Source organism: Sturnira hondurensis, unplaced genomic scaffold (assembly GCF_014824575.4).
Source record: "Sturnira hondurensis isolate 20B ecotype Veracruz unplaced genomic scaffold, ASM1482457v3 Scaffold0020793, whole genome shotgun sequence".
NCBI classification, from domain to species: domain Eukaryota; kingdom Metazoa; phylum Chordata; class Mammalia; order Chiroptera; family Phyllostomidae; genus Sturnira; species Sturnira hondurensis.
Window position 1 is genome coordinate 46,824 of NW_028093424.1, and position 23,176 is coordinate 69,999.

A 23,176-nucleotide genomic window follows, 5' to 3' on the forward strand; every position below is an offset into this window, starting at 1 on the left:
TTCACTTAGTGTAGCCTTCACTTTTTCATCTAATTCGAGACCAAAATCAACCAAGTCTGTGAGCATCCTTATCACTAGTGCCTTGAACTGTGCATCTGATAGGTTGGCTATTTCTTGGTCACTTAGTTGTATTATTTCTGGAGCTTTCATCTGTTCTTCTGTTTGGGCCATCTTTGTTTGGTCTGTTTGCACCTGTTATGTATGAGGAGCAGAGCCCTAGGTGTTCACCAGGGCGGGGCAACCCAGTTGCTGGGTTTTGACCCTGTATGTAGGGGCGGGGTCTGAGGGGGAACGTGGCGCTTGCTCTTGGTCCCACCTTGGTCCCCTCTGCTGCTTCCCCCAAGCAAACTGGGCCCTTCTGGTGCTCATACCCAGGTGGGTGGGCTGGTGTACATTCTAGCACCCTGTGGGTCTCTCCAGCGAACGATCCTGTGAGGCTGGGAGTCTCTCCCTGCACGTCAACCCCCATAGGTGTTTTCAGTCAGTGTTTTGAGGCTTTATTTTCCGAGGCTGAGACCCTGGGCTGCGTGCTTGGTCTGTCTCACTCCCCAGTTATCTGCGCACAAATGTGGGACCGCCACCCGGTCAGCCAGCCGCCTTGTATGTAGTGCCTTGCTTCACAATCGCCTCCTCACTGGGTCTCCCCATTGTCACCCTGCGCCTGGGGTCTTCCAGCCACTGCCTGCGCGCCCAGGGTCCACCCGCTGCCATCTTGCACGCCCGGGGTGCCTTGTGTGCCCCGTGTCACCACTTCTTGTGCCACAACCCCTTTCTGCTCAGCTGCCAGACTCTGTCCCACCTACTTTCAGCTCCTTGTCTGTCTGACTTCCATACAGTTCAATTTTGTCAGTTCTGGTTGTTATTTTGTTTCTAAATTTTTGTTGTCCTTATTTTGGTTGTGCAAGGAGGCACAGTGTGTCTACCTTTGGCTCCATCTTGGCTGGAAGCAAAAGTAGTATGTTGCTCTTGATGGTGAATGGTAAGGTTGGGGGGAAGAGAGAGAGTCAGATTCTCCTTTAATAACTATATGACTCTTTCCAATAAAGAAGAATACTCATTCTTCTATGTATGTTGTCTGGTACAGTGTTCAGACCCTTTCATGTGTGATTTTACATCATTACTTTTTTTGTACATTTCTACATTGCCTGAAAATTTGTAACAAATCGTTTCTAAGCTTTCCCTTCCTCATCAAAATTGTTCATTCACAAAAAATTATAAAACAGCAATTAAATAGTAATTTTGAAAATTAATTTGATATTTAGACTTTCTACACATGTGTTTGCATATACATGTACACTTGCACATGCATGTATACCCACATGCATATTTACTATGAAATCATGGGTGCTTGATTATTATAAGAGAACCAGTGGGGCTGAATACAACCCCATGATGCTAGGACAGGTGGTAGGAGCCAGCGAGTTGCGTGTCTGCTGTGTGTAAGCCCATGTACTACTGAGACAGTCAAAGAGTGATTTGTTCTAGAAAATAAGTATTTTGGTTCAAAAAGTCACATCATTGTATGTGATTTTGCTGGTTATTCTTACACTTCCATCAGCTTTCAGAGGCATGTTTTACTCTGGGGTGAGTTTTACGGTACGGTGTGGGAATACAGCCCAATGTAGTCTTACTTGGTTTTATATAAATCTGTTTTACTTCAAAGAACCTTTTGAGAAAGCACTATCCTTCTCATAATACGGATTTGCCCAATTTCCTGCAGATGAAACACATCTCCAGACAGAATCTGTTATAACTTTAAAGTCACATCTTACAGGGCGCTGGCTGATCTGTCATTATCTTGTATATTTCTGACCCTGAGGTTAGTCCTGTATTTTCCAATATTCTGTGATTTCAAGCAGCACAACTTCCAACTATACTCAGCAACCTGTTTATTCGTGTGTATTGACCGTCATCTGTTTGGAAAAGGACAAGCACAGTAATCTCGCTCCTGTTTTCAGTTCCACTTATTCAGGAAATGGAATCCAGAATCATGATCCCACTGAAGACCTCACCCCTCCAGTAAAGCTACCGACTTTAGATGTGCCTACATAAATTTCTGTGACAAGTATTTGTCATGAATTAATTTTAATTGTATATCAAGTGAAAAACGCTGAAATGTAAACTGCTGTATATAGCTTATGAGAGACCTTTTCTTTAAAATTTTCTTTTGAAGAAAATTTCTTTAAAATTTTCTTTTAAAAATTTCTTTAAAATTTTCTTTTCTTTAAAATTTACATAATTCTCAGAAAGGAAACTGCTACAGTTTGACGGATTGTAACAGTGCTCCACAGTCCTCTTGGAAACCTCCCTGTGTTTGTCGAATCCTTCCAGTACCAACCCCCCCTCCCAGCCTCCAGGGAAAGAGAGCCCAAACTAAAATTCAGATCATCTCTAAATAAGAATCTAATCATGGAAAAAAGTCACTTCTTTTAAAAAAGCAAATCTGTCTTATAACTACAGATTTTTAGACAAATTTCTTGTATCAGGAAGAAACACAAATTTTGTCATGTTTCTCTGGCAGTGTTTTTGAGTCTCAGACTAGGGACAAATTATGAAGGAACCTAATGCCTAAGTACATGTTAATGCACTCTCATTTTCAGTCATTCAGCTCAGTAAACGTGTCGTTGCTAAGCTGGTCGTGGCTGCCAAGGTGATTTACTCAGTGATTCGGTCCTCGTGGGGTCTTGCAGTGTCTCCGTATGAGAGGGGGAGATGGCTTGAACCTGTGTATCCTATGTGATTTTAAAATGAACACCTTGAATAGCACTAATTTTTATTTGTAGTATTTTTCTATAACAAAACAAGCACTAGAAAAAGAGGTTTTATTTTGTAAACAATCATTCATGATCTCAGGCATTCTCTATTAATATTCTGGTAAGCGCACAGCAGATACTTCCACGATCATGCATGAGGGGTGTGTGTGTTGACATTTAAATTGGCATAAAGCTGTATACTTGTCTAGCTCTGTTTGATTGTGTTTTTTAATATAGTGTGCCAATTTTGTGAATGTAATCATGTAGAAGTCCTCTTGAAATGAAAAATTGTCTCACAAATAAAATAATTTATGTGTAACAAAGTGTGAATAAATCTCATATCAAATTTCAAACTTTTACATGTGAATGGTTTTCTCCAAGAACCTATAAAAGTCAATAAAATTCTCTGACTTTTCACATATTACATGTTTGTGGTCTTTTTTTATGACCTTGTGCTGAGAATGACCCTCTCACTCTTGAAAAAGAGCTCTTCGCAGTTCAGTGGGCTTATATGAGTCTGTAGAGTAAAATACTGAATAAGCTTGTCAGCAGCTCCCTTTGGCCGTTTGGGAGGGTGTCCCGGGGAACGAGCACTCCTGTTCCAGAGCCAGCAGCATGGCGTCTGGGGGCTTGGGGCTGCCCACAGAACAGGCTTTTTCAGGTCCAGACTTTGCTCCTTGACAACGTGTTTACCCTCTTTGAGTTCCTTAATCTGTAAAATGAGGCGGTTGAACACCGTATTTAAGATTCCTTTGGCTCAGAATTTCTGTAACTGGCTCTCGGTGCCGTGGGAGGCAGTAGGAGAGGAGGAACCAGGAAGGGAGAGTGAGAAGCCACCAGGGAGACAGGAAGGGACTCGAGAAGGTGGGGTGTCGTGACAGCCAAGTTTAGAAAGTCCATCCAGGATGAGGTCACCCGCGTCAAGTGCTGCTGCCAGGTTGGGTTGGATGAAGTCTGAAAACTGATCATTCATTTAGCAACATACCGACTTTGGACAAAATCATTCTATTAAGCTAATGTATCAAATTATCACTTTATTTTAGCACTTCCTGCCCTCTTTTTGTATTAAACCCCTATAGTAAAATACATTGTATTATTTGCCCCACTATTAATTTTCATTGGCAATATTTAAAACTTCCAATCTCATTTTCCATTCATTGGGTATAAGCCTAGTGAATATTACTTATATAAATCAACTCATTCTTAATTATCATTCATGTGATATCAGCCCTACTACTTTTTTTTATTAAGGTTTTGTTTATTTTTCAGAGAGAGAAGGGAAGCAGAGAGGGAGAGAAACACCGATTGGTTGCCTCTCACACGCCCCCAACTGGGGACCTGGCCTGCAACCCAGGTGGGTGCCCTGTCTGGGAATCCAGCAGGCAATCTTTTGGTTCACACGCTGGAACTCAATCCACTGAGCAACACCATCCAGGGCATCCCTACTACTTCTTAAAAGCCCTCGCAGAACTACACTTTGCGCCAAAGTAACACTCAACAGAACCTGCTTCTTTTCTCTTATTCTCACAAGTGCCTGAGAGATTCTTTTTCAGTTCTACAGGATACTTTTTTCCTAAAGTTATATTTTAGGTTTCTGGCTGAGACATAGATGTTTGATGAATCAATAGAAAGAATGAGGGAGGATGGGAAAGGAGAGAGAGGGAAGGAAGGGATAGAAACTGTGCAGACTGTCAGTCCTAGTTAGAAAATAGCCCTGACCAGCTTGCAGGTTCGATTCCTGGGCAGGGCACATAGCTAGGTTGTGAGTTTGATCCTCAGCCCGGGGGGGTGTGGGAGGCAGGCAACTGATCCATGTTTCTCTCTCACATCGATGTTAAGTATTCATTTATTCCTTGGATAAGGATTAAACAAATAGAATTTAACCACAGAAAATTTTTGTAATCAAAAGGAAGACAAACATATATAGAATTATGTTCTGAATTGGAAACGGGTCAGCAAATTACTGAACAATCCTCTAGTACTAAAACTTACTTTTTCCAGTGTTTAGTGACCATTAAAAAGAGACTTCAACTTTTTGCAGTAAAGGCCTTCCATCCCAGGAAGTAAAATGTGATCCACTTATTAATATATATTAACACCAGTGATCAGAATGTTAGTAATTACTAGCTTAGGGCAAAACCTCCTGGCTCTAATAAATTAACCCTCTAGTAACGCAGGTAAAGAAGGCTGGGGCATCACTGGCCTGTGTCCCAGCTCTGAATGTGACTCCATAGTACTCATTAATTTTTGTGAGTTTGGTTCCCATCTGTTAAAAAAGAGGACAGTGGTATCTATTCTGCCGACCTCGGGGTTGTGAGGTTCACGAGGAAACATAAAAACATCTTGGAAAATGTGAAAATCAGCAGTGGGCCTTGGGGTCAGTTCATTCCCCAAGTTTTCTGAACCTGATCATGAAGATCCTGAGGGTCACAGAGGCAGAAGTCATCATGCCTGTGCCACCACTGAGGCCAACCACCTGAATCCCTGGCCACAACCCTGCCCCAGATCTAGAATCCCGTGCCCTGCACTGGGGGTGGCAGCCAGGTGGGACTCCCTGGGTGTCATGGAGAAGAAACATTTGTCTCCAAGTAGAAGAGAGAGACAGAAGAATCCTAACAGCAGTGAAAACTGAAGAGATGGGGCTGGGAGTAGGGGATGAGTTGGCCAAGGGTTGCCTTGTTTGAGCACATGAAAGTTTTGAGGGACTTGTTTCAACTTAATTTCCATTCTTCACACCCCCTGCTCTTACCCTGTTTTGTTTACATAAGCAGTGTTGGTAGCAGCGGGAAAGATGGCCCCAAAGGATAGGAAGCCATGTAACACTGCCGCCTCTTTCTGAGCCCCCTCCTGGTGGAACCACGTCCATGACTCCTGGGAGAGCCACCCTGTAGCTCTTTCCCAGGAGTCCAGAACTGGAAAAGCAGGAAAGAGGTGAGTGCAGCTATTGCCCCACTTCAAACCGACCCCTCCAACACAACAAAGAAGGAACTGTGAGTGCGTTGGTGCGTGCAGCTTGCTGAGTTGGGGAGCCTGTGGGTCAGAGGAGGGGGTGGGTAGTTGGCCTAAAGGGTTTTATATTGGTATCACAACTTCTCAGCAGATCAGACTCCTTGGAGCCAAATACCATGGGCACCTCCTGTTCAGGCTGCTGCCCTGCGGATGGCAGGCTGTGACAGGCCAACAGCTTCTCAGGCCTCTGGCTCCGGAGGAAGGCTTGCTTCAGCTCAGGCACACTGGATGGTGGCAAAAGCCCAGGCTGCTGGCAGCACCCTTCGAAGACCTGGCCTGCCTGGTCCTGCCCAGAGCACAAAACTGCGTCTAGGAGAGCTGCCAGAAAGCATTCACAGTCAGGGAACAACTGCCTCCTTGTTGGTGATTTCATTTAAATGTTGCCAAACCTATTTCACATCTCTCCCACAGAAATTCTGGTTGTTTTTTTTTTTTAAAGAATCATTTATTTTTAGAGAGAGGGGAAGGGAGGGAGAAAGAGAGGAAGAGAAACATCAGTGTGTGGTTGCCTCTCATGTGGCACCCCCTTGTAGGGACGTGGCCCGCAACCCAGGCATGTGCCCTGACTGGGAATCGAACCAGCGAGCCTTTGGTTTGCAGGCTGGCACAATCAACTGAGCCACACCAGCCAAGGCAGAAATTCTGGTTTCGAAGGAAATTTGATTCATCTGATTTGATTATCTGGCTAAATAATCACCTGATTATTGGGCCAACTTTGATTAAATTATGGATTTTTCAAGTAATTTCCAGTATCAAACCTTTCCGGCCTTTTCTACTTAATTTCCAACGGTATCCACTGCATGCCTCTTCCTAAACCTGTGTCTTTATCCTCCCTGATTTTTCCACGAGGGAGGGTATATAATCTCATACTTTTAAAGCCATGTTCTGAAAGCTCCCTTTCTTGGCACTACTCAGAATGAACCATGAACCTGGCGTCCAAGGCTTTCCAGGTCATCTGTAAGGAAGAAATGGTTCATATGTGCTATTAGAAGTTATTTCTTAATTCATTAGGGGAGAGGGCTACCTTCCTTTGGGATGAATAAAATGTTTTTAGTTCTTTTATTTCATGTAATTTTCAAATACCCACTTTTATTTAAGACTCCATTGATTTTTTTAAGCTTTGGTAACAATTCTGTATATGACAAATTTCAAGCTTCACTCCGTGTGGTGGGGGGGTGCTGAGCAGCAGGGATGGATGGGGGACCCCTGCTCAGAGGGCTCTCCACTTTGTTTTTTGGTTCTTTGCCTCGAGGTTGTCTCCACTCAAACACCTACAGCACTTGAAATACTGGACATTGAAATACATGACAGGCAAAAATAAAAATTCCCCTAATTCTTTCTGATATATGGATAAACTTTTATTTGTATCCCAAAGGGAAAACTACTATTCATTGCCTAATCATATTTTCAATAGGGAAGGTGTTTATGGTAATTTACTCTCTGCCTTTAAAAAGCTTCAAATAAAATAAAGATAGGAAAATACATAATGAATTCAGATTATAAAACTCTCCAGGTAATTGATGGTCATAATACTGGAACTATAGTTTTGTTTTATTTTTTTAAAAAAGCAGCTTTCTAAAAGCCCTAATTATAGTTTATTTGAAAGTACAGATAATCAGTACCAAATTTATCCATTAAGTTGTAACAGGCAATTTTAAGTAAACGGTACAAACTGTATTAACTTTTAAAAATTGATACAAAGTTGTTGTAAACTATGTAAAAATTGATTATTCTTCCAGTTCTCCCAAAAGCTCTACAAAATCAGTGATGTACCATTCTGCGTTGTCCTTTACTTGTTGTCTGATCACATTTCCTCCAAATCCAATGAAAGCATCCTGAGAAGGAAGAAAGGGGCGGGGGATAGTTTTATTAAAAAAAGAAAAAGATGCAGTAACAGCCTAGGGCAAGAAGTGTTGTTTGGAAGAATAAACCAAGAGGTGAAGCCAACTTCAGTCCCGTGTCTCCGGAGCTCCTGTGAGCCTCCCGCCTGCTGAATGAGCGGCCCCGCTGCACACCCATTCCCTGGCCACTGCTGGCTTCTGGAGAATGTAAGTCCTCTTACCACCCAGACAATGGCTTACGGAGGTAAAATCACAGCGGGTGGTAAATGTCTGACTTCAGCAATCACACCCAGTCCAGGAAATTTCAGAGGAAAGATCAATGGGAATCCTGTGGTGCAGGGGGACTAGTCACCCAGGGCCTCAGATCAGGACCAGAGCAGGCCTCTCTCCACGGTGCCCTGCAGGAACCTGAGAGGCTGGCTCCTCCCTCCCTCCTTTCTCCTCCCTCCCACCTCTGCCCTTCCTGGCAGGTGTGTTAATCCTGGCCTGAGGGAGATGACAGCCCCAATATCTGCTGGCAGCACTCTACTTTCATCATTTAAAATTATTTAAAGTTACAGTGTTTCATTAATTCCTACTAAATCGTACCTTCTTTACTCAATGGCCTTTTCCCTCTCTCCCTCCCTCCCTCTTTCTTTTCTTTCTTTCTATCTTTCTTTCTTTCTTTCTTTCTTTCTTTCTTTCTTTCTTTCTTTCTTTCTTTTCTTTCTTTCTTCTTTCTTTCTTTCTTTCCTTTCTTTCTTTCCTTTCTTTTCCTCTCTCTCTCTCTCTCTTTCTTTTTCTTTCTTTCTTTCCTTTTCTTTTCTTTCTTATAAACCACAGAAATTTATTTCTCACAGATTGGGAGCCTGGAAGCCTAAGATCAGGGCACCACCATGGTCAGGTGAGGGCCCTTTTCCAAGTCTTTTAAAATAGTATTTTTCTCCTTTTCTGGCAGGATATAGACACGATATACACTAGATGGTAGATACAAAATTCTCTTACTTGCCCTTTCTCTTCATTTTAATTTTCATGCCACAGTAGGGGGGAAAAGTCACTATTGTAGATTTGTACCCCCCAGTTAAACTTAGCCTCCTAACTGAGCGTCCTGCCCCCGTGGCAGCCTCTTCCACTTGCCAGCACCAACTCAGCTGGGCCAGCACAGCGACTCTTTCCTTCTCTCTCCAAAAGCTTTCTAGGGCTTCCCATGACCTAAAGGTAGCACCCCAAGTGCTGGGTGAAACACAGGGTCTTCATCAGTTGCTGAAGAGAAAACCCACTCCTGCTGGTCCTCGCCCACCGACCAGCCCAGAGCTATGCCTCATACATCCCACTCTGCTCCGTGGCCTCCCGTCCCTCCAGAAACTTCTGCCCCTGAGCCCTGCCCGGGTGCCTGCAAACCTTCCTTTAGGTCACAGATTCCTCTTACCACCTCCCAAGGGCTACCCACCTGCATGCACGCCACTTTCTCTTGGTTCAGTCAGGCTATTTATAATTTCGGAATATAATTGTAAATCACATTCTGGAATATATAATTTGTCCCATCTTGACACAGATCGGGAGCTTCCGGAGAGGACTCTGCATTTACGTCTGTGTACACCTCATTAAACTAGCCCAGTGCTCACTGCTTTGTCAGCCCCAGTGTTGGTGGTACATTATCTAACAATGTGTTACCTTTAACTGATCTGAGTAACGTTAACGAGGTTCCAAAAAGATGTTTAATTACTTTTGGATGAATCCTTTACAAAGGCGATTACGATGTTTAGATCTCAGGAAATTAGGCAGTAAAAAAGTTTAACACTATGTTTCTTGGTTCAGTTTGAGCCTTCATAGAATGAGACGATAAAGGCAAAGGCCTCTGTGAAATGGACACTTTCGATACTTAGGACACCTGTCTCCTGCCAGTCTCAGGAAACAGCATTAGCTGAGAAGAACAGAATCTTTCGCACAGACTCATTATCGAGCCTCCACGAGCCTCAGTTCTCCAACCAGTGAAAAGGCGATGAGACTTCACCTCATAGGGTTGTTGCGAGGGTTAAATGAGAAGATGTGTAAGGAGACAGTCTATCAAATATACAGTAACATAAAAATTTTGGTTATAGTTGCAGGAGCTGTATTATTTGTGGTATTATTTGAGGAAATGAAGCCAAACCTTGATGAGCACACTCTGGGGCTGAGAGATGCCCGTACAGTAGGGACAAAAGGCTGCTGAAAGATGAAAAGATTTTCAGTTCCTTATTTGCAACCTTTCTTGGGTTTGCAAAAAATAAACTGACATACTAAAATTAAATTTGTTTTACTTATTGTTTTCTATCTTACTATGATATTCAGGTTCTTTTGTTTAACCCTCATAAATCTTACTGACTTCTACATCAGCCGTCTAAAACAGAAGTACAACCAGGAAAAGATGAGCAGGCTTAATACATACAGCAGGAGGACAGGCTTCCAGGTCTGTGGCTCCATCTCCAATCATGATTATTTTCTTAAAATGAAACTTTTCCTTTAAAAGTTTAATAACTTTGCCTTTCCCACCAGATTCAGCTGTTGGCTGCATCTCATCAAAACCTGCATATTCACCTTAAAAGAGCAGTTAAAACAGGGTTAAAGATGCAAAGAATTACATCAATAGGGTCAGCTTTTTGCACGGATGGTAGCCTCACTTAAACGTCACCGAGAAAGCCAAGAGGGGTCCTCAGTAAAGTGACACAGCCTAGACTCCCACACCCGTTCCTTGACGTGACACAGCTTTGCTTTTAAACCGCAAATGCTCTTTTATGCCATAAACACCTTGGGGTAAATTCGCTTTATCCTCTAAGCTTCCAGTGTAGTAATTCTCAAACCTCATGAAGGTAGCAGAACACCATGAAATGGTAGTATAGTAAATTTAAAATAAGTTAATACATAACTTCATGTCAGAGGAGATTCTAACTTACATTCAATCAGTTATTTCCATTCACACAGCAACTACTACACGCATTCACTTCTTTTTTTAATGACCTCTAGCTATAGACTATTCGAAAGTGTTCTATTAACACACCTTAGATTGTTAAATTAATATTATTATTATTTTTTTATTTTTATTGTCGACACCATTCAGATGTCCCCATTGTATTATTTGGCTTTATGGATGTCGGCCACCCCTGACCTCACGGGGGACCTCTAAAACCACAGCTGGGGCTCTGCAATGGCCCTTAAAAGGGCCAGAGGCACCTCCAGAGGCAGCTGCGGCCCCGTGACTTGCTAACAAATTGACTCTGCTTGAGTCTAAATCAGGTCACATACAGGAGAGCTCTCATAACACTGAACTATAATGCATGACAAAATAAGTCATGTGAGTTACACAGAAATGAACATTGTACTCAGTACAGGTATTTACATACTGATGATGACCTAATACTATTTTGCTGAACAAAGGATACCAACGAGCAAGAGATATCAGTCAAGAGAAGTCTTTATTTCAGTATTTAACCCTGATGCCTCCTTGCTTACGTTGCATTCCAACAGACATTGCCTAGGATAGTGAAAACTACAACTGATGAGAAAGGGAAAATGTTACCATTAAAGTCTTACCATTAAAGTAGAATTTCAGCCTATTGGCAAATACATTGGTCGATGGGATATTAAGTTTTGAAGCGACATGTTCTACAATGCTCCTAAAGCCACCAGATATTAGGAAAACCTGAACATTTCTCTCTTGTAGGTGACTTACTAGCTCCCTGAAAAAAAGAAATATAAAATACCAAACACTGTTTAATACAAAAGAGAAAACATAAAAAAAGAAACCAAAACATAAATGTATTTTTTTTCCTGAATGCATTTGCCCCAAGGTATGTCAGACAAAGTATATATTGCCTGGTGCGTTAATGTTTTATATATGCTTTTCTGAACGCACTTATAAATTAAAGGATGAGGCTTGACTGTTTTAGGACACCATTCCACAGCTGTAGTCTGCCCTTATACCTAGAAATGCAGGATAAAGAGGAGGTTGTGCTCCCCGTGGGGAGAGAATGAAGGCAGGCATGGGCAGAGTCACTCATGTAAGTGCCAAAAGTACCACACAGAAGGGAGCTCTAAAGTAATGGTGTTGCCCTGGCTGGTGTGGCTCAGCGAACTGAGCACCGGCCTTCAAACCAAAGCGCTGCCAGTTTGATTCCCGGTCAGGGTACACACCTGGTTGTGAGTGGGTCCCCAATAAGGGGCGCTTAAGAGGCAACCACACATTGATGTTTCTCTCCCTCTCTTGTTCCCTCTCTTCCTCTCTCTCTCTCAAGCTAAATAAATAAAATCTTAAAAAAAAATAAAGTAATGGTGAGATGCCTTCAGGAGGACGTGCCCCCAAATGCAGGTGCTGATAGGGAGACAATATAGCCAGACTAGGGCTCCTCTTACCTTATGCCAGGGGTCAGGTGTGGAGGGTGCTCTGCGATGAGCCTCTGTACCTGTTCCCTGGAGGGCTGGATCAGCGCCAGGCGCTCTGTGAGGGCAGCCTTGAAAGGCACTGCCCCACCCATGGCTCGCTTTGTCCTGGGAGGAAGACCCAACAATCAGGCCTGCCAAGTCAGCTGTTCTCAAAGTTTACCTGCCTAACCCCCCAGCTCCTCACAACGCCCACCCATGGGGAAGGGGCTGCCTAGAGCCCCCCTGTATAATGGACAAGCTATGATGCTATGAGAACAAATCACTGAGGGTTTGCTTGAAAATCACATAAATATTTTAAAGCCGCGTCTTGTATCAAACGCAGCTGAACATGAAGTGGTCCAGGACCTGGCGACTACAGAGAGCACAAGGAGGGCAGGAGGGCAGGAGGGCAGGAGGGGTCGTCCAGGTATCCGGTGACAGACTCTGAACCAAAACTAGCTTTCCAGAAAACCACCACGGCCACGCTTTCAACCATGACACAAAGCACTGGACACGTCGGGGACCCACCCAAGTCATCCTGTTTGGTTGGTGATGGTCACCATTCCCCTGACCAGGCTAAGAGAGTGTCTTATCCACGTTCGTATAAATGGATGGCTAGGTGATGGGCATCACCAGATTCAACCACGAATGGTGGGAAAAAAGCCTAGAGTCCATGTTTCATAACAAGGGACTACAACCAGAGAACGTGGCTCTGATCCTGCCTGTCATCCCAAGTCCATCTCTTTTGCAATGCTTTGTCATTTCCCACAGTGAATAAACACTGTTCCTACATTTCTGACACAGCGTCCTCAACTCCACAGATCTTGGCCAGCTCATCGATGCCTTCTTCTCTGATGACCGTGCTGTCGACATCAAAGCAGACTGCATCCGCCGAGCAGAAGACTTTCCTCAACTCTGAGTGGGAGACCATCCTTAGAAGAATGTTCCTCCTGCAACAAAAAGTGATAAATATACTTAAAGACATAAAATACAAGTACAAAATAGTCCAATTTTGCCTACTAATGCCAAAGTGCTTGATTTGTATCAAACTCAGTATAGCCCACAAAAGCATGCCATTCATTTTTTTTTAACACAAATGAAGTACCTTCTAAAGGTCAGCCTCTGGACTTACAAAGATGGGCAGACCCAAACAAAGGTCTATTCCCAGCAACTCAGCCTAGTGAAGGCAACAGCACGTTTGACGTCCAATATGCAACTGTTTCTGACCTAGTAATAAATCCAGTAAGGCAAGTACAAAAATAGAAATATACATAAGATACTATAGACTCACAAAGAAAATGTTTAATCTGGTCTATGAAACAGGGCTTCCATGAAGCATGGGCACATGAGCTGAATCTTGAAGGGCAAGTGGCCCTCAGAGTGGCTTCTTAAAGGGCAGGGTATCGATTTGGAGTGTGCTGGGAACAGGAAGGAGGGAGACGGAGGCAAGGAGAGAGGGCAGGGACGGCAGAGCGGGGCAAGGCCTGGCCAGAGGCATGGAGGAAGAACGATAGATAACATGCTGGAAGCTGCCAACTGGTGCGGTCCAGCTACCAGGCAATGCACAAGGAATTCAGACCAAGAGAGGCCTTGGGCCTGGCTAAGGAGTTTGGATTTTAACTTCTAGGTAATGGGAAACCTTGAAAGGCTGTATGTATGCATCAGAAGACAGTCACCAGTGCAGACTGAAAGCATGGACTGATGAAAGTCACCACAGGGGAGAAGAGGGAGAAAAGAAGAAGGCAGGGACAAGGCCAGCAGGGACGGAACATCCGAGTCAAGAGCCCGGGAAATAAAATGAAAAGGACAGGTCACAAGAAGAAACTCTGAGAGATCACAGTGCTGCAGAAGCTATGGGGGACAGTTTCAAAAAGAATTCTGAGGTTCTTTAACTTAAAAAAATGTTTAAAGATGTTATTTATTTTTAGAGAGAGGGGAAGGGAGGGAGAAAGAGAGAGAAAGAAACATCGATGTATGGTTGCCTCTCATGTACGCACTCCTGGGGACCTGGCCTGCAACCCAGGCATGTGCCCTGACTGGGGATCGAACCACCAGTCCTTCAGTTCACAGGCCAGTGCTCAATCCACTGAACCACACCAGCCAGAGCAGGTTTTTTCTTTAAGAAAATCAATGGACTAGAATCATCAGGCTGAACCGTATCCCAGAGACTGTCTAGATCTAAACCAGTTTCCCGTCAGAGACACTAATATGTCGTGAACAGGCCACATGAAAGATGGAAATAATCTGTATTTAGAATAGGCTGAAAACAGACTCACGGAAGCTGGCCAAATCACTTTGTAACTGATTTCTAACCAACGCATCCGGCAGAATGATCCATTTCAAAATTGAGATGAGGAACTTCTAAGCCGCGGCTGGGGTTGGCAAACTACAGCAATAGGCCACATCCAGGCCGCCACCTGTTCCTGTTTGGCCTATGAAGGATGATTCTTACATTTTAAATAGTTGAAAAAATAAACGGAAGAATAATATCTTGTGATGTGTCACCTAAAGGTAAAAGGCCAGAGTAAAGGCAACAAGCATTTGAGACCCCAAAGCATAGATATTTGGGAAGCAGTGACTCAACAGGAAACCCAAACCGTGTTCTGACTAGAAGCTGAGAAGCACTTGTGAGAAGGAAGGGGAACAACTGCATCAATGGAAGGAAGGAATTTCTATAGGTGCAAATAGGCTAACAAATGGTGCTAATTCTAAAGAACGTTTTTGGTTTTCAGCCCAGCCAGTCTCTGGAGTCACAACATCTGCTTTCTTGTTCTCTTTGCAAACAGTTGTTTCAAATGCTGCTTTAGGTCCAGTCCAAATGTTATTTGGCCCCGTTTTAACATTACAAAGCCCCAAGACACACGCTGGGCAAGGCAGTCCCTCTGGGATGACAGCTCCAACCTTATTTTAAAGTGCCTCCAATTGGCCCTGACTCACGGTGGCTCAGTTGACTGGGTGTCGTCCCCCAAAGCAGAAGGTCGCCAGTTAAACTGCTGGTCCAGGAACATGCCTGGGTTGTGGGTTCAGACCCCGATCGGGCCAATCAGTGTTTCTCCCTCACATTGATGTTTCTCTCCCTCTCTCCCTCCCTTCCCATCTTTCTAAATTAAAAAAATCTTTTAAAGAAATAAATTAACATAAAATGATTCCAATTATAATATTTTTCCGCAGACACATGAAAGTTATACAAAATTCAAAACTGACTGTCCATAAACCAAGTTTTATTGGAATATAGACATGTTCACTCATTTACGTGACCACAGCTGCTCACAACAGATGAGCTGAGCACCTGCAACAGACACGGCGAGGCCTGCAAAGCCCAAAGTGTCTGCAGCATTGAGTGAATGAGCAAAGGTCAGATGCCGTCTTCATTCTATCTCCCCAGAACTTCTACAGTACCTTATCTAGACCTGTTTCTCATATATGGAATTCACAATATTCCAACTTATGTTAGACTTATTTATGTGCATGTCACCTCCACCCCTGGTTTACAAGCTCTGTATACTAAAATCCAAAATTTTCCAAAACACCAATTTGAGCCTTTTAAAAAATAGACTCTCAATTATTTTCTGAGGGGTAAGTGAATTACACTCCCCCAACTAGCCATTTTTTAAAACTTTTTATTGTGGAAAATTTCAAATGCATACAAAAATATGCTTCCACAATCATAAAAAATCTGGCTTCATCAACAACCCTACTAAAAAGGGTTCTGGACCCAGTTTCAACATAGGAGGGGGTTTCCCACACATCCAAGCAATTCTCGACCACCCGCAGGGTGTCCTACGGTTCAGCCCAATTCTGCCCCTCCCCACCCAGGGAGAGCATCAGATTTCACACGCTTAGGGTTCAGTCCCACAAGACTGACCCACGTACACACTTCAGATGCCCATCACAAGTCCAGCCATAGATTGGGGGTTCCCTCACCCCTCCTCCTCAGGTTAGACTGATCTGCTAGAGCAGCCAGAAGAACTCAAAGGAACATTTTACTGTATTATGCCATGTATAATGCATATTTTTTGCCCAAATTTTTGAGGGAAAAAATAAGAATGCACATTTTACATGGGTATAATGATTACATACCATGAGAGCAAGAAACTCATGTATAATGCACACAAAACCTGAGTATGCATTATACATGGCAAAATACGGTATTTAGTAGATTGTTGGTTGATTATAAAAAGATGACTCAGGCCCTGGCTGGTGTAGCTCAGTGGACTGAGTTGCAGGCCTGCGAACCACATGATCGAGGTTCGATTCCCAGTCAGGGCACATGCCTGGGTTGCAGGCCAGTTCCCAGAAGGGGACTCACAAGAGGCAACCATACATTGATGTTTCTCTCCCTCTCTCCTTCCCTTCCCCTCTAAAGATAAATAAATAAAATCTTAAAAAAAAAAAAAAATAAAGATCACTCGGGAACAGCCAGGTGGAAGAGATGCCCAGGGCATGGTGTGGGGAAAGGGCACGGAGCTTCCATGCCCTCCCCAGGCCCATTGTTCTCCCAGCAACTCCGCATGTTCACCAACCCGCAAGTTCCAGACCCTTTCCCTTCCTAGGAGGTTGGGGGTGGAGTGGGGGAGGGCATGCACGTGCGAATGAATGTTTCAACCCTCTAATCACACAGTTTAGTCTCTTGGCAAATAACCCCTGTCCCCAGGTATAGTCCCACAGTCATGGCACTAACATAACAAGAGGCACCTTTAACACTGGCCACAAGGAAAACTGACAAAGACCAAACATTTGTTTCTTACTACAAATGTAAATCACAATATCACACCCTCACACATCCACCTGCCCTTATTATCTCAAAGTAAATTATATCATCTCATATAAAAATATTTCAGTCTATATTTCTAAAAAGGACTATTTTTTAACATGGGCATTTGCATTATAATACTACTATACTTCCCTGTATTCAGGTCTGGCTGCTGAGGATTTTAGAATCAAATCAGGTTAAGACATCACATAAAACGTTGTGATGCTCTTGCTAATCCATTCCCCATCATTAGAATACAAATTAATAAAAAGTCTCTGTTATTCATTCAATTCATTTATGCCCTTTGAGATTTGGAGTCTATCCATTACACTGATCTATTCCACATTGTTCTTCACCCCTCCCCCCAAATACACACATGGACACAACCCTTTTGTTCAAGAAATACAAAAGGCTTCCTGTTCCTCAAATATGTCATGGTTTATTATTCCTCTATGCTTTTGCAGATGCTGGTCTCTCTGCCTGAAATCACCCAATCCCTCAAGTCTAATGGGCAAATTCCTACGTATTCTTTAAGGTGTAGATTAAATGACCTTCCCTATACTACACTATCCCCTTCCTCCCCTTTTCCCGCCCAAAATTAATTAATTAATCACTCCCATTTCTCTCTTACTTCCTTCAGGATAAGGACCTTGACTGAATTATCTATTTTTGTTTCTAGCACCCAGGTGTTAAGTAAATGTTTTGTGAATTAGATAGATTTGAATCTAAGCAGTTTTTGAGAAATCAACACAGAATTGAATATTATTCTCAATAAAACGATTCCAGTGAAGTGTGCTATTACAGCCTGTAATTAAAGTCCTTATGCCCTGGCTAGTGTGGCTCAGTGGATTGAACACCAGCCTGAAAACCTAAAGGTCACTGGTTCGGTTCCCAGTCAGGGCACATGCCTGGGTTGCAGTTGGGGGCATGATCTATCTCTTACACATCGATGTTCCTCTTCCTCTCTTTCTCCCTCCCTTCCCATCTCTCTAAAGATAAATAAATATGATCCTTAAGCAGCAATAATGCCTACACAGAATCAATATCATGTCTGCTGAAGTTGGAAGAAACTTTAAAGCCGTCATCTGGGCCGGGTCCCATGCCTTTCTATAGGAATAGCATTAATGTGTCCATTTCTGAGATTAACTAAACTAACAGAGGTACAAGGAAGTTAAATGCTTTATCTGAAGTCACACAGCTCCTAAGTGATGGCTAAAAACTAAACCTTGGACCTCAAATGCACAGAGACAGCATGAAAGACGTGGGTGAATTAAGCAGAGCTAAATAAGGCTAAACATTGATAAGAACCTTAGGTGAACCCAGGAAACATCAAAAATTTTCATCAAGAATTCAGACCAAATTCAGAATTCTGCTAACTGTACAACACAATGGGCGATGATTCCCTAACAGTGAAAGAGGAAGGTCTCCACAGTCTTCAGGAGACCAGCAAACAGACAGGTTTCGCAAGCTGTCAAATTCTCACCAAGCCAGGAAACCCAAGGGGCTCCACATTCCACCCTCTCCACGGCCCATACACTGCCCTTCTGGCTCTGGTCCACTTTCCAACCTGTCCTGTCAAGTGCTCTGCCTCCTTGTTCACTTCTGTGTCCCTCTTTTTTCATTATCTCCACCATGAGTGACTCATAATTCATACTTACTGAAAATTCTCATAGCTTGGGGTGGGGGCAGAATCTGCTGAGTTAAATCCAGTTGCTTCGAAGAAAATTGTATATATTAGAATTTCATACCAAGAAAAATCATTTCTGGAGAATGAACTCTGAGTCCCTCATATATGGCCCTTCAGGACAGGAATAGGGGTGAAAGAAATCCTGATGGGAGGGTCTGAGCTCAGCCATGGCAGCTTCCAGGCCCAGTCCTGACCACTGGACCACTGTCTTCTGCGGCTCAGAATAGGACCCCAGCCCCCTGGAGCTTCTGGTCATGTAGGGAAAGCAGAGGCCAACTGATAAAAAAGCCACCAGTGACAACTCCTTCTCTCCCCCCAGCTCTAAAAGTACAAAAGCATGTTTCTCTTCAGGGCCAGCCTTAGGAGGTCTAATTTTAAAGAAGGGGAAAAAACTGCTCACCCAAGAAAACTCTCTTTCAACTTCTCCATCGATGCATTTTACAAGTGGCATCTGGAAAACTTGCACCAACTTCCCCTCCAGTTAGGAGTGACCTCTCACCTTGGCCCGTATGAAAACAAACACAAGCTGGTTAGAGACTGTGGAGGTCAAGCACAGCTGAAAGAACAAAGCTTTCTAGGCTTAGCTGGACTCCACCTGGGCCCTTTAGGCAGTTGAAACAATGAGCAAATGGAGCCTGAGGGCTTCTGGATCAGAGTCCAAATTACTCTCTGTAACTAGGATTAGGGTTCCAACATATACTATGTTTTAGGATAAAAGAAAAAAGAGCAGCTATTCTCTGGGGAACCTGAGATTTTAGGCATAGCACATCAGTTAGAGCAGACAACTTTTAAAATTTAGGTAAAGAGTAGACTGCTAACTGATAGACAAACATATAATAAACACAAAACAAGACAAATTCGACTCATGTTTCTCCAGTGCTGGATTCCCAGGAGACACTCTCCTCTTCCTGCTTCATTCCCCAATAAAAATGCAGCCCAAAGTTCTGATGACAAATTCCTTTCAGAGAGATCCCATGAATTCTGCAAGAGTAAGAAGAGCCTAGAAACTAAGTCCTAGGAAATGAACACCAAGGTCCAGACCCGTGACTACAAAGACAGAGACTGACTTCACTCTCCCTCCCCCTAGGACTGGCACAGGGCGTCTGATGCAGCGTTTCCCATGGCCGCCTCCTTTGGGACGCGCTTGACTTCTGCCTCCTTCTACCACTAAAGAGCAGTTAAACATTCTATTCCGTAGCTCTGACTCTGCAGAAGCTTCAGGTCTGACAGGAAATTACCTACACCTGATGAGCAGGGTCCCCAGGAGAGGAGAAGGGAGAGAGGGTCCACCGGGAGAACAAAACGCAAACACGGAGAGGTGGACAGGGTCACCGACTCTGCCCAACACCCCCTGCTGTCTTCCAGGGAGGACACAAAGTCAACAGCATTCCAAGAACAGTCAGACAAGAGTCCTGCTGCCAGAACACAAGGGAACAGAGCCAACCACTTGAATTACAGTCCTCATAATTAAAACTGTCAATAGATGTGGATAAAAGTTCAAAACAAAGGGTAACAGAAATGGTTAACAACAACAGGCAAGGAAAAGCAAAGGTGAGGTTGAGAAGGAAGAGAGCCAGAATGGACACAAATCATTCACAAGATTCAAATGTAGAACTCAAGAAGGGTCCAGTGTACCCCTCCGCTCACCCAAGTCACACGGGGCAGTACTCTTTCTTCCGAAGGAGGAAGAGCCCAGTAGCTGGGGGTGCAAGTCTCACACTTCTTCTCTCGTTCTGCTCAGCACCACTGGCCTCTCTGGGAGTTCTGAATCCTACTCCCCTGCTGCAGGGGAGAGCTGCAGCCCCGGAAGCCTCTCCCAGAGCTGCTAAGCCTAAGAGAAGGCCTCCTGCCTGGAATGGCTGGACAACCAAAGTAATATCTCAAATTTCCTTTTTAAGTATAGTTTACTCATTCTTTGACACCATTTACATCTAAAAGACAATAGTTCAGGGGTGTCAAACTCATTTTCACCGGGGGCCACATCAGGCTCGTGGTTGCCTTCAAAGGGCCGAATGTAATTTTAGGACTGTATAACTGTAACTACTCCTTAACAGTTCATCGAAACAAGGTGCCAGGCGGATAAAACAAGACGGACGGCCAGATTCAGCCTGTGGGCCTCGAGTTTGCCACCTGTGCCCTAGTGAATTACAAAGGCCTGCCATATTTCCCTTCTAATTTGGAATTCATACATTGCTGCTTAACTTTTGTTTTAATTGGGCACGTATTAAATCATTTGAAAATTTAAAAAGTCCCTTCTAGTTTTCATGAACATGGAAATAACAGGACTATAATCATTATTATATTGAAATCCTACCTGGTTGCTGTAATAAAATACAGAAATCTTTGAATTCATAGATTTCCAATGCCAAAAATTAACTCAAAATAAAACAAGGCCTAACTCAAAATAAAATAAAAGCTACAACACATAAAACTTCTCAAATGTAGGAGAAAAATGTGGTGACTGTGGTAGGCAGCCTCCACCACAGCTCCTGGAATTCGGACCCTTCTGTAACCCCATTTTTGATTATAAACTGGATTTAGTGGCTTTTTTCCAGTGACTAGAATGAGGTGGCAGTGGTGGGACATTGCTTGCTAGATCAGACTGTGACATAAACAAGTGCATATACAACTGTGATATCTGAAATTCTATGGGTTGTCCCAACATCAGTCACTTGGGCTACTGGCCTCAGGGGAAGGGACATGGGGGAAAGAGGAGCATGTGAGACATCCCTGTATATTTCTTTGCAAACTCCTGTGAATCCATAACCACTTCAAATTCTTTTGAAATAAAAGTGGTCTGTTTGTTTGTTTTCTAAGTGAGCTAACCTAAAAATAAAGTAAAACATAGTGGCTTCTATTTAGCCTCCGCTCCTCCTCCCACTTTGCTCTGAGGGAAGGCAGATGCTGTGTAGGCAGCTACCCTAAGGACAGGCACCTGCGGCACAACTGAGGCGCCTCCAGCAAACAGCCAGCGAGGAACCCAGGCCTCAGTCCAACAACCCTCAAGGAACTGAATCTTGCCAGTGACATGTGAATGGGCTAGGAAGCCGATCCTCCCTAATAGAGCTTTCAAATAAGTTGACCTTGACCAACTACACCCTCTTAAGAGACCCTAAGCCAGAACCATCCAGCTAAACTGCTCCCAGATGTTTGACCCACAGAAACTGTGAGAAAATAAATGTCTGTTGACAGCTTCTGACCAAAGTGGCGGAGTAGGTAAATGTCGTGCTCACCTTCTCCTGCAACATCAGAATTACAACTAAATTATACAACTAAATCATCACTGAGAACCACTTGAAGGCTAGCTGAACAGAATTTCTATAATTAAGGCTATAAAGAAGAAGCCTCATTCACACTGGTAGGAAAAGCAGAGACGAGAAATGAGTTGCTCTCACACCCACGGCTAAGAATCAGGAGGGATATTAGGGCTGTGGAGGGGAAGCAGAGGTCCCAACCCCCACGCAGGGACCACACACAAACCCACTCACAAACTCACTCACTCTGGGCTCCAACGCTGGGCCAGCAGCTTGAAAAGTACTGGGGACAAAGGCAGAGGGACTGAATTAACGAATGTCAGGAAAAGAACTTAAGAAACAAGGGTCAGGGCAGCTCTCTCCTGTGACAGAGTGCTGGCAGGTGCAATTGTCCTTTTGTTTTTATTTATTTATTTACTTTAGAGAGAGAGAGAAAAATCATCAATCTGTTGTTTCACTTATTTAAGAGTCAACCAATGAATGCACTTATTTATGCATTCAGTGGTTGACTCTTACATACACCCTGACCAGGGATCGAACCCACAACCTTGACATATCAGGACAATGTTCTAAACAACTGAGTTACCCAGCCAGGGCAGGTGCCATTGTTATTTTGTGAGCCCTCTGCCAACCCAGCCCTGGAACAAAGGCTTCACAGATGAATTTTACCAAAAATCCAAAGAAGAGTTGACATCTATCCCTCTCAAACTAGTCCAAAAAATTGAAGAGGATGGAACACTCTCAAAATAATTTTACAAGGCCAACAGTACCACCTACCAAAACCAGAAAAGGACACTACAAAAAAAATTAGAGACCAATACCCCAGATAAACATAGAAACAAAAATCTTCAACGAAATATTATCAAATTAAATCCAGCAATACATTAAAAAGATCATACACCCATGATCAAGTGGAATTTATTCCCAAGATGCAAAGTTGGTTAAATATCTGCAAATCAATTAACATGGTAAACCACATAAAAATGAATAACGAATAATCATATGATCATATCAATAGATGCAAAATAAGCACTTAAAAATCCAACATCTGCCCTGGCTGGCATAGCTCAGTGGATTGAGCATGGGCCTGCGAACTGAAGGGCTGCCAGTTCAATTCCAAAGTCTAGGGCACATGACCGGGTTTCAGGCCAGGACCCCAATAGGGGGCACAGGAGAGGCAGCCACACATTGATGTTTCTCTCCCTCTCTTTTCCTTCCCTTCCCCTCTCCCTAAAAATAAATAAACAAAATCTTTTTAAAAATCCAACATACATTCATGATAAAAAATCTCAGCAAAGTGGGAATAGACGGAACACATCCCAACACAATAAAAGCCGTATGACAAACCTACAGCTAACATCATACTCAATGGTGAAGAGCTAAAAGTTTTTTCTCTAAGATCAGGAACAGGTCAAGGATTCCACTTTCACCACTTTTACTCAACATAGTATTGTAAGTCCTAGCCACAACAATCAGACAAGTAAAAGAAATAAAAAGCATCC

General features: G+C 43.4%; 2 protein-coding genes across 3 annotated transcripts in view; one reads left to right on the forward strand and one right to left on the reverse strand.

Moving 5' to 3' along the window:
- The window catches only part of NIPSNAP2 (nipsnap homolog 2), a 38,492-nt gene extending 35,386 nt beyond the window's left edge, over window positions 1–3,106 (forward strand). The window contains exons 10-11 of the mRNA XM_037030663.1: window positions 1,959–2,148; window positions 2,217–3,106. Coding sequence (XP_036886558.1) covers window positions 1,959–2,023 — 65 coding nt within the window. The 3' untranslated portion in view covers window positions 2,024–2,148; window positions 2,217–3,106. The remainder of the gene's footprint in view (window positions 1–1,958; window positions 2,149–2,216) is intronic.
- A 4,224-nt stretch (window positions 3,107–7,330) lies between these two features.
- PSPH (phosphoserine phosphatase) overlaps window positions 7,331–23,176 on the reverse strand; it is a 29,169-nt gene continuing 13,323 nt past the window's right edge. For both annotated transcript variants that reach the window (XM_037030670.1, XM_037030671.1), the window contains 5 exons: window positions 12,772–12,930; window positions 11,972–12,106; window positions 11,153–11,298; window positions 10,011–10,159; window positions 7,331–7,597 (listed from right to left, as the gene is read on the reverse strand). In XM_037030670.1, coding sequence (XP_036886565.1) covers window positions 7,490–7,597; window positions 10,011–10,159; window positions 11,153–11,298; window positions 11,972–12,106; window positions 12,772–12,930 — 697 coding nt within the window. In that variant the 3' untranslated portion in view covers window positions 7,331–7,489. The remainder of the gene's footprint in view (window positions 7,598–10,010; window positions 10,160–11,152; window positions 11,299–11,971; window positions 12,107–12,771; window positions 12,931–23,176) is intronic.